The 12,256-nt window shown below is 33.5% G+C and overlaps 2 protein-coding genes across 2 annotated transcripts; both read right to left on the bottom strand.

Annotated features, from left to right (window-relative positions):
• Nucleotides 1–3,314: 3,314 nt before the first annotated feature.
• Nucleotides 3,315–4,826, bottom strand: LOC146958384 (uncharacterized). The gene has a single exon (XM_085739868.1). It carries the CDS (start codon nucleotides 4,584–4,586, stop codon nucleotides 3,642–3,644), a length of 945 nt encoding a protein of 314 aa, XP_085595994.1. The 5' UTR covers nucleotides 4,587–4,826; the 3' UTR covers nucleotides 3,315–3,641.
• Nucleotides 4,827–7,467: 2,641 nt separating this feature from the next.
• LOC146958383 (uncharacterized) lies at nucleotides 7,468–10,981 on the bottom strand. The gene is made up of 7 exons (XM_085739888.1): nucleotides 10,836–10,981; nucleotides 10,317–10,418; nucleotides 10,169–10,237; nucleotides 10,050–10,083; nucleotides 8,311–9,946; nucleotides 8,038–8,125; nucleotides 7,468–7,737 (listed from the first exon to the last, which is right to left on the bottom strand). The coding sequence occupies exons 2-7, from the start codon at nucleotides 10,394–10,396 to the stop codon at nucleotides 7,701–7,703; spliced, it is 1,944 nt and encodes a 647-aa protein (XP_085596014.1). The 5' UTR covers nucleotides 10,397–10,418; nucleotides 10,836–10,981; the 3' UTR covers nucleotides 7,468–7,700.
• Between the last annotated feature and the right edge of the window lie 1,275 nt (nucleotides 10,982–12,256).

The raw sequence follows: 12,256 nt of genomic DNA, 5'->3' as shown, positions 1-12,256 counted from the left end.
GCACAAAGTTTGTCGTTGTTGATTTATTAGTTGTTGTTGATAGGGATATCAAATTCGTTTTTAAATAGAGAAATGATATTTGAACATCCAATTTGTGACAACTTTCTCTCTCATACTCACATTACTTTTTACTTTATCTCTCCATTACTTTGGTTTTCGTGCAAATAACTACTTTTTCTTTGTAAATTATGGTTGTCCCATAAATTGTCAAATAAATGGTTGTTCAAATAACACCCATCTTTTAAATACTATAGTCTATTAAAACTAACATTAACATGTAAGACTCCTTTTATATTTAGGCAAATCCATAGGGATATCAAATTCGTTTTTATATACTAGTTTGTACACACTTCCAAATTTGCAAAATGCATAAACTCAAAGTATTCCACGTCGTTGGCAAGGAAAATTACATGACACATGACCAGGGGCGGATCCAGGCTTTAGGTACATGTGGAGCTAAAATTTCAAAAAAAACAACAATGCAAACTATTTTTTTTTTTTAGAATCAGCAAAATTTATTCACGTCGAGTTATACTAAAACCGTACCACTCGCGGATAAAGCGAAAAGGGACAAAAATCTGGTGCATGCCGTATATAGGCGGAACACAGTAAACAATCAAAAACCCTTGGAGCCGCAAAATGCCAAACCAAAACAACCCACCTCCCAACTAGACCTGAAGCTAAATTATACTTAGTGGCAAAAATATAACAGCAACCAAAAAAACTTTGACAGTACACTAAAACCCAACCAAGCATACTATTGCTTCAAACAGCAGGTCCCTAACCAAAACAAAGCGCTGACATACTATTCGATGATTCTTGATTAGCCGTTGTCTCTAGAAAGCACGGGAAAAAATTTCTTCATCCTATAAAAAAAAAATTATAGGAAAAATCATGTGGAGCTATAGTCCCACATAGCTCCAACATACATCCGCCCCTGCACATGACACAGGAAAGTTACATGAAAGAGTTTAAAATTAGTAACATCATGATTTTTCGATTCAATAAATCAGTAACTATATGCTGTAAAAAAACAGTAATTATATACACTCACGTACGGAATCTGTTAAACGTTACGTACAAGTTTACACATTGACAATATTTTTACTATTATTATCAAAATTAAAATAAATTTACTTAAAAGTGACATTTGATATTTATTTCAATGAAATTATTATAAAATATTGTTATTATGATGATTCAAAAGGGAAAAGAAACACTTGACAATGAAAATGAATTTAAAAATATGATTTTTAAAAGGTTAATAATTATATCTTTTTTTACAAGGTTAACAACTATACCTAAAAATATTACTAGTATATAGTTTTATGGTGTAATTGAGGTTCATTATTAAAAAAAAAAAAAAACAAGAAGAATGGAGGTTCAATTCAAGAGTTACCAATAAACTTTTCGACACATATTTTTCAACCCACTAAACTTGATTGTTAAAAATTTAAATAAATATTACTCTATCATGTGGGTTTCATATACGATAATCAATTTATAAGGGTGAATTTATATGTATGTGTGTCTGCTCACACATATGTATGTATATGGAGTACATGTATGCTCCATTTACCATCAGCTCCATTTACCCCATTTAATATGGGACCAATCTAAAAAGTGATAATAAACCACCTTTTTTTTGACAAAAATTACAATTTTTAGGGCAAAAACATGGGTTGAGACTAAAATTACAACAAATATTAAAATAGAGTGACCAAAAAGTTTGATTTTTAACAATAAGATTATTTTCAGTTTGTTTGATCTTCAGGTGGTGCGCGAGTTCATCATTCTTTTTTACAGTCTGTTTGGCTTTGCTGCATGTGGGTATTATGGAATGAAAGAAACAATAGAATTTTCAAGAACAAGAAAAGTATCATTCATTAGTTGTTAGATAAAGTTAAGTCTCATTCTTTTAGATGGATGAAGGTTAATACTAACATTAATGTTCGTATAAATTGTCATATGTGGTGGTCGAGCCCGTTTGTTTGTTTGGACATCGGCTAATTCGTTTATGGTTTTGCTCTATTTGTGGTCTGATCCGTTGTATACTTTGAGATCATTTTTGGCACGCCTTGTGCTAATGAGGAGCCTCTGTTATTCGTAATATATATTCCATTTTAACTTGTTAAAGATAAATACAATTAAACCTAATAAAGATGTATTTCATTTTTTTATTAAGGTGTATTTGTTTCAAGTTATTATACTGGGTAATAGTCATTTTAGTCCTTGAATGTGTAACGAGTAGTCACAGTAGTCCCTCAATGTATCAAAATTCTAAAATATTTCCTAATTGTGCACTTTAGTCAAAATAGTCTTTGACACTAAAATAATTCCTCAATGCTCACAATAACTCTTTTCATATAAAGACTGAATTGACAATAAATAAGTACTTATAAGGATTGATATGACAATAAATAAGTATATTAAAGGCAGACACGGATCTACATAGTCCATATTGGGGTCAGCTGACCCCACATCTCTTCAAAAAATAAAAGAGTAACTTAACATTTTGATGTGTTGACCCCACTTTAAATGTTACATTGACCCCGGTCCTATAAAATTACACTAAAAAACAAACTATTTATTTTTAGATACATTAAATAATTTATGTATTTGGTTTAGGTTTTTGACTTGATATATGCATTATTCAATGTATCTAAAAAATCAACTTTCTCTTGTAAATATGACCGAAGGTAGTAATATTATATTTGTTACTTTCTACTGTATATTTTGGAAATCTGGATGGCCTTTCGTGTAAAATTGCCTTGGGAACTAAAGACCGGTCTATAAGACATAGTACAACATTTTCATACTAGTAATTTCTTTTTGTGATGACGTCATTTTTGATCCCATACACAGCTAGTAAATTGAATAAGACATACAACATTTTCATACTAGTAATTTCTTTTTGTGATGACGTCATTTTTGATCCCATACACAGCTAGTAAATTGAATAAATCGAATGATTGTTCAGTAAGTGATATATTTAATAATGTTGAAAATAAAAGAATGTTAAACATTTTCAAAATATGAAAACATGCTTATAATTTTTTGATTTTAAGGTGTATTCAAATTTTAAATATACAATGATATAATTTTTTAAATCTCCAATTTTTCTTAACGATAATGATGGCATACTTTTATCACTTGCATCCACATATTTTTATATAAATCTTTATCATAAAAAGATTTTGACCCCTCTTGTTAAAATTTCTGGATCCGTCACTGATTGAAGGACTAATATGGCAATATTAACGAAACGTTTTAATGTCAGAGACTATTTTGACTAACAAATTGCACAATCATTGACTATTTTAAAATTTTGATACATTGAGGGACTGTTGTGACTACTCGTTACACATCCAGGGAGCAAAATACTATTACCCCTTATTATATTTGTAGATTCTCGGAAACTAAATGATAACAAATATACATTTCTTTGTATTCCTAAGTATAAAAGATTCTCATAAAGTTTTTTTTTTTTTGAACAAATCAAAATGGAATATATTGCTCAAAAGAAGAGTGATTCACCCAGCACAAGGTGTGCTAAAAGCGATGAATCATTCAAAGTCTGTTACAGAAGCTAGGTGACTGACGCAAACAAATGTCACCGTCAACTAAAAAATAAATAAAAATTAGACGGCACCTATACATAGAAGTGGGTGCCTCCACCAATCATAAAAACCAAACGCCATTGTTACAAAACTTGACGAAAGCCATAAAAAAGAATTCAACTTCACCTTTTCGACAATATTGTAAGGATCAAATGCCGCATTTTTGAATATATAGTTATTTCTCTCCTTCCATATTGCCCATACACAGGCAAGCCAAATAACCTTAAGATAAGAATATGAAGCTCGTGACATACCCGCCAAATGAGTAAACTGGTAGAAGTGATCCGCAACCGAACCTGGAAGAACATAAGAAATACCAAGCCAGCGACATAGTAAATACCAAACTTTCCCAAACAATTGACAACCTAAAACAAGATGCTCCGCCGTCTCAATGAAGCCACATCCTCCAACACACAAAGTGTCGTTAGATTGGAGAACATGTCGACGCGCCAAATTTGACCTTGTCGGAATTCTATCTTTCAAGAGACGCCACGCGAAAAGAAAAACTTTTGTAGGAACCAATTTGTGCCACACGTCTGTGTCTGTAGCAACAGCCACCTGATCCTCTAAAGATGTTAGGAAACGGTAAGTCCCACTAACCGAGTAGCCATGAACAGGATCAAGCAACCAACGCCAATGGTCCTGTAAATTTTCCTGCAAAATAACGTTATTCAATAAATTCACGCACTCCCTCAAACTATCCTCCTCCCAAGCCAACAACCGACGTCGCCATCTCCACCCAGCTCCACCTTCCTCCCACCCCATTCTCGCCATATCCTCCACCGAACATTCCTTATGCACCGACAACTCATATAGGCGGCTGAACAGAATATGTAAAGGAACTCCATCCAGCCAATTGTCAGTCCAAAAGAAAGTGTTACGACCGTTACCTACCACCCGCCTATAATTATCATCAAACCAACTCCCAACTCCTGTTCCTACCCCTTCTCTAACGTGACACATCATCCTCCACCACCCTGAATCATTTCTGCCCCCTACCTGAATCCGACCACCTACCTCCCCATACCTAGTCTTTAAAACATGGTACCACAACCCTTCCTTATCAACCAACAGCCTCCAACACCACTTCCCTAACAAAGATATATTAAATTCCCTTAACCTCCGAACCCCCAAGCCACCACGATCCACAGGTAAACAAATAGAATCCCATTTTATCCAAGCAATTTTTTTAGATACCTCACAACCCCCCCAATTTTTTTTTTAAATATAGATTCGATAGAGGAAATTATACCTGTAGGTGCCTTGAAGAAGGAAAGAAAGTAAACCGGAAGAGAGGACAGGACATACTTCAGAAGAACCAGGCGGCCAACAAACGACAAGAATTTATTATTCCACGACGACAGACGGGCAGTAATACAATCAAGCACAGGTTTCCAAAAAATTAGTTTCCTACAATCGCCACCAATAGGCATCCCCAAATATAAAAAAGGAATAGTACCAGTTCTGCAATTCAATGGTGAATGGAAGTTCCCCAAATATGACCGATTCATCGAATGCCTCTGGCTCAATGGTGAATGGAAGTTCATCAGGATCTCAAAGCATTGAGAATCAGAAGCACTCGAAAGTCAAATCAATTTGTGTCGATAGTGAATCGAAATTCGGTGTCAAAGCTAACTATAGAGGAGACACTATTCGTTTCAAGTTCGATCCATCTGTAGGCTGTTTTCAACTCTATGAAGAAGTTGCAAAAAGGTTTAAGTTACAAAATGGTTCTTTCCAACTCAAGTATCTTGATGATGAAGAGGAATGGGTGATGTTGGTGAATGACTCAGATTTGAAGGAATGTGTAGAAGTTTTGAGTGATATTGGTACGCATTGTGTGAAGTTGCTCGTTCGCAATATACATGGCGGCAGTGACAGTTGATTCTTCTCCCTTCTCAGACATGTCACAATATATGAAATGATGCATGGCTTTCAATGCTACACTTGAAGTATTGCTTCAACAAACATCAGATTCTAAAACCATTCAAAGTGGATGGAATTTCCTTTCAATCCATATATGAGAGATGCAAAATTTCATTTACAGTGAAGATAGTGCACGTGGCGTGTGTTTTCATTGTGTTAAATATATATTGTAGTCCTTCAATCCTCAAATAAGGTAGGTTGGAGTAAGGTCAAGCTTCTTTGGAGTAGCTGTTTTTACTTTTTTAGAAGATAGAATAGAGTTTCACATGGAATCATCAGTAATAAATAACCACGTATATAGCTTTGAATGCTTTGCTCTCAGTCGGTATATATTTCAACTTTCATGAAAAAATATGATCATGTGTTAACAATTTCTTTAGACTTGATTCCATACTTCTTCCCCCTTGCCAAACAAAGGAATAAGGAAGGTGTGATTAGGAATAAGATAAGTAAGTTTCAGCTGCTAATCATTTGGCTTTCTAGAGACAAAAGGAATTTTCTCAAATTAATTTTAAATTATATTAAATACAAATAAATATTTTGTAAATTATTTTACTATTACCTAAACTAAGCAAATCTTTATTTTTTAAGATATGAAGCATTTAAGTTTGCCTTCCATCCTGCTGTGATTTTCATCACTGCTTTAGTTTTTTGTAAGACCCCTTAAAAAAAAAAAAGAGAGAGAGTAAGATTTCAGGAATGGATTTCCTGAAGGGGAAATTTCTACATTTTGCGGTGTCACGCATCAATACCATTAAACACTTTATCTCTTCTAATTTTTACATTTAATACTTTATGCTTTCATTTTTTTCAATGACATTATTTCATCTGCAAACACTACAGAGAATCCAATGTTCGCGTCTCATATGGAACAACTTAATTATCTTTCCATTGATTTGGTTTGATTAGTTTGTCATCATCTCCAAGGAATTATTATACATATTCTTGTGTAGAGTTGATTCTTATGTATTACTCCCTCCGTCCTATATTACTTGACCTATTTAGAATATTTGCACTATTCATGTAACATGTTTTGACTCTATTTTTCTATTAATATATAAAAACAAAATATAGCATATAAGATGTTGTTAGATTCGTCTCGATTAATATTTTCAAAATATCAAATTTTCGTAATTTTTTCATCTCCAAGGAATTATTATACATATTCTTGTGTAGAGTTGATTCTTATGTATTACTCCCTCCGTCCCATATTACTTGACCTATTTAGAATATTTGCACTATTCATGTAACATGTTTTGACTCTATTTTTCTATTAATATATAAAAACAAAATATAGCATATAAGATGTTGTTAGATTCGTCTCGATTAATATTTTCAAAATATCAAATTTTCGTAATTTTTTCTAGTAGATTATTAAAGAAATTTAAGTTTAAAATTGTGCATTGGCATACGTGACAGAGTCAACTAGGTCAAGTAAGATGGGACGGAGGGAGTACTACATAATTTGACATTTGACATAAAGGTTATTTACGTGGAGATGGCGGTCACATGTAAGAACTGTTATTCCGTAAGAACATGTTATTATCGATACTTTTTTATAACACTAGTGGGAGTTTGGTAGTTTTTTTTACAATAATACCTCTATCTCAAATCAATAAACACTTTGAACTATGTATACAAAAATAATATCATCAATGAAAGAATAAAAAATTTATTGCACATTCTATCCAAAAGTAATTACATTAGCACAGCTTGGATCCGATTTTTTGTTCTGTTGCTCAGTCTAATTTTTAACAAATGTTGCCCAATCAAAATGATTTTTGGGCATTATGCCTCAGTAAAAAAAAAAAATGGTAGGATTGGAGTCATCTGATCTTAATCAAATGGTCCAAATTGCATGATTGTGTCAAATTCCAGATTTCCTTAATGCAATGAATTAGAATCCAAACAATATAGATCATTGGCGCTAAAATATTCGGACGCTCCTGAAATTAATTGAAGCTTTGTCCACTATAAAACAGAAGAGAATTGCTCTAAGGAGTATGAAATTTTGGAATTAATGGAAGCGTTGAAAAACTATACACTTATAAAATTACAGTGTAAAAACTCATAATTTGGTGAACTATATCCAAAAATGCAAAACCATTTCAAAATGCTCTTCGCTGGTTGAGCCTGAAAGCCTGAGTCCTATTATCACAAGTCCATCAATATCTTCAGTCTTTCCATGCCACTGCAGTGTCCAAAAGCAAGAGTTACGCATACTCAGATATAAAAACATGGCTTGTTTAGTGTGTATTTATATGCCTAAAAAAAACTACCTAATATCTTTGTTACGCATCTAAGTTGTACTTCACAAAGATGCAAATGAGTAAAGCTTAAAGGGCAACCCGGTGCACTAGAGCTCCCACATATGCAAATGAGTAAAGCTTATTTAGAAAAATAAAATCATGGCATTTTTTTTGACAGAATCATGCATGCTATACACAACATTTCTTCGTATGCTACCATAATTGAGGAATGTAACAAATACCTCTCTGGAAAGGAAGGAATAAGCTCCTCAATTACTCGAACAATAGGCGGACCTCCTTTACGCTTCTTAGATGATGACTGTTCTGTTTCTGCACGATATAAAGTTAGATAATCAATGATGACAGCACAAGTATTAATTAATAAATTTATACCAAAACACTACTTAACTGTCATTCACAATATATTAAAGTAGTACCAGTATGACCATACAACAATATTTAATTGTATAAATTGGTGGTAGCGGTCATAGCAGTAACGGAAAAAATTTCAGTACCTTTTATGTCTTCACTTTGCTTATCACAGTTGAGGTATGACCTCTTACTCAAGTCTAAGTTTAGGTCTTCAGCTATGGCAAACTCTTCCAACATACGACCTATGAGATTATATGCAAGCATAGATGTCTTATCACAAGCATCTTGGGCAGCAAGGTATTGGTTCTTGTGTCCGCTGTACTTGGTGGGTATGGGTTTTTTCTCCTCACAAAAGTTGGATTCATCTCTTGGAGCAGCTTCAGTGTAAGATTCGTGAAATTCATGCCTCTTGACAATATTTTCATCTGGTTCTTTGTCAAGTGAAACAGCTGAAGAATCACAGTTTTTCCTAGACATAGATGTACTAAACTGCTCTGTGATTTCTTCTTGGCATTGGTTATTATATGGAGTGTTGCACATTTTCGATTCCAAATTTATTGTATCACAGTTCTTATCAGAATCACTATTCAAGCATTCACTGGGTGTAACTGAGCAGTGCAAACTATTCTCAGAACATTGACTATCATCCTCATCCTTATCACTTTCATTGTCACTGTCTTCTGATTGCTCCTCCATATACGCATCTGTAAAGCCCTGGTCAAATTCATAGTCCGGCAACAAGTCTTGAATAATTTGATTTGTCTGAGCACTCACACTTAGTATGCTGTCAACTTCTTCTTCAATATGCTTCTTCTGGAGTGTTACATCATGCATGCTTTTATTGGAACACTTATTGATAACATCTAGAATCTGCAATAGAGACTTTGGAGTGCTATCCATATCACTGCACTCAAAGAGAAATTCAGTCAAAAGATTTACAAAAGTTTTCCGTAAGCTCTTATTTACTACTGTAGCCTTTGGTTCTATGAGAAGCTGTAACTCTCTTAGCACTGGCAATGGCACTACTTCCTTTTTCTCAACAGACAATATAGCTTTCATAATATCACTCTGCAGGGATTTCACTTCAGGCGAGAATTGATAACATTCTTCTAAAAACATGCTACCAAAACCAATTATCAGTTTTAGTGAGAAGTCTGCTATTGACATGGCTTTGGCTAATGGCTCTTGTAGCTTATTTCCTCCATCAAGTTCTGAAAGCATCTTTCTACTGATATTATTCACTTGTCTGATTAGATGGTTTCGTCCCCATCCGTTTTTGCAAGGTTGCAGCTGAGGCATCGGTGCTTTAATTCCTTTAAGTCTTCTACGCATTGCAAGCAAGGTTTGGGATGGTAGCTTTTCAAGTCCACACAACACCTTCACTACAGCAGCATGATAAAATTGTGACTCAGATCCAGGTAAAAGCTCACACCTTTGTCGATAATTCTGAGGATTATTGAGAAGTTGAAAAAGCTGTTTGCGAGTTTCCAGTTGTTGGTCTTTGTTTCTTTCGCTACTCAGAACGCTTGAAAGAGAACTCTTGATAATCTTTTTCAAATTACTTTGAGTTCTTTCATACTTGATTGTGTCACCACCAACTATCATAGCAAGAAGGTATAGACCCTTGGTAGTCAAATTATCAAGGCATGATAATATGAACCTTTTTAAGTTTGGTATTTGGTTTAAATCCATATCATCCTGAGGGATACAATTCTCACTTTCAATATAGTGTGCTCCAAAGGCGCGTTCAACATGAGTTCTCACTGACTCATAAAATAGCTGAAATGATTATTAGATTATCAATTGATCATTCATATTTCAAATCTACAAAGAACAAAGCAAGTAACTCTAGGAATATAATAATACAATAAAGGAAACCTACATCATCTTGTCTGAGTAATGATTCGGGTGAATACCTGTAGACAAGAAAAGAAAAAAGGAAAAAAGAATTCATTAGGGTGAAACCTGAAGACTAAATCATTTAACAGATGAAGCACTCACCACCCGGTTTTGCAAATTTCTTTCAACTTCTTCCCCTCCTTTGTGGTGAGAGGTAAACCTAATAACCACCTGCATCATTTTAATTAATGTAATTAAATTTAGTCAATATATCATATCCAACACCCAAAAAGACAAAAATGACGATTACCTCCTCTTAAGTTTGATTCGTTTATCTTGGCGCTTTGCATCTCTTAAAATAGAACAGATATCTGTTCTACAAAATTTCATTATTTAACTAAGCTGATCCAACCTAAGGGAAATATAGTCATTAAACAAAAGCAAAAGCAAAAACAGGATTATACAAAATTATTATTTGTGTTGTTTTAAATCATTTGTTCCTGAATGGAACAAAAAAGAGGTTGATGAAGCTAAAGCTGAAGTCGAAATATTCACTGAAGAACTTAAAGAAACCCATGATGCACACGTGAATTAGATACAGGAAGCTATTTCCGAAGCTGAGAAGCTGGAACTACAACTAACTATCACTACTCAAAAAAAAAAAAAAAACGGTGCAATAAAGCTCCCACAATTTTGCCATGTTTTTTTACACAAGAAGTTGTTTCCGGAACTTGAAAAGTCACGTGACAACAACTTTATCCTTGCACCAAAGCTCCCCTCTTAATTATAACTACTCCTCGTAATCGAACACATCTCTAATTATACTAACCATTGAATTACATAATAATAACAGTAACAGTACTGTGAGCTTTGTGAGATTGATCAGCGTCGCTAACAGCCATGGATTTGAAATCGAAAATTTGAAAATGTGGTGTTTGGTTTGAGAGTGTTGAGGTTTAGGGTTTATCGGGTTCTAGTTTCAGAGCTGCAATGGCGTTGGTGTTTTGTATCGTGCAAGTGTAAAATGTTTGACCCGAAAATTTATCCGTTTACCCGATATTTTTCTTTTCACTTGTATACTTTGGGCCTTGGATACAATTACATGTTCCTTGCAAGAAAATTGCTTTTCTGACATGGTGCCATTTAGTTTACACCACTAAATAGAATGCCCCAACTTACACTACTAAAATAACACTTTGTAACAACTTTTTCATCATAAGATTCGGACCGTTAGAATAAATTTATAATATATCAATGACTTATATTGAGGTGGTGTAAGTTGGAGCAATGTATTTGGTGGTCCAAACTATAATTTGCCTTCTGACATATGAAACTTCACAATGACACAAGTAAAATACTTAAATGCCCCCAGCGGTAGTTAACAACCGTTGGACTAATCGACAGCAGTTAACTGCCGCTGGTGTCAGCGGTAGTAAACTACCGCTAGAAAGTTTTGATATGTATACAATTTACACACGAGCACTGGTGTTTCAGCCACCAACTAACATTTTTTAATTAATAATAATTAAATTTCTCTCTTCTCTTTCATCTCCTCCCAACAACCTCTTCTTCTTCCCTTTGCAATTTGCTCAGATTATTGGTTTGCCCTGTTCCTCTCTTCCAATAGTTCTCTCTTTTAAACTCTACTGAAGACATGCTTTTCACGGAAAATAGTAATTTTGGGTTTCTTTAAAAATAGTAATTTTGATCACTAATAATTAGATATGAGAGCGGGGGCTAGATTCTTAAGAAATTGGAGTTTGATAAAGAATTGGTTTACTTGTGTCAGTGTGAAGTTTCATATGTCAGAAAAGCAATTTTCTCCTTGCAATGCTTAAGTAAGATTTTGACACCTAGTAGACTTATATTTGCCATTGGGCTCTACCCATGTACATATAATAACTCCCAACACTTTATAATACGGACAATATTTCATGGAGGATTAATGGTGCAAACCTTTTTTAATAATATGCATTTTTTTTATTAAAACTAACTCATTTGCTAAAAATTAAAAGATTAATTTTCACATTCATTAACTTATAAATTAATTGCTAGATTTAACATAATATTATTCACATTGTTCCAAATAAATATCTCTAAAAAAATTAAAATATTCAAAATAACAACTCATTTGAAGCATTTTTTGAAATTTTATTATCCAAAAAATCAAGAAACTTTTAAACAAATTTTAATTTGAAGTTTTAAAAAAAAATTATTTATAACAAAAAATGAAACATTAAAAATATAATT

This window comes from Medicago sativa, chromosome 1 (assembly GCF_051527215.1).
Source record: "Medicago sativa cultivar Bolivia chromosome 1, Bolivia_mono, whole genome shotgun sequence".
Lineage (NCBI taxonomy): Eukaryota > Viridiplantae > Streptophyta > Magnoliopsida > Fabales > Fabaceae > Medicago > Medicago sativa.
This window is presented reverse-complemented; position numbering and strand designations above follow the sequence as displayed.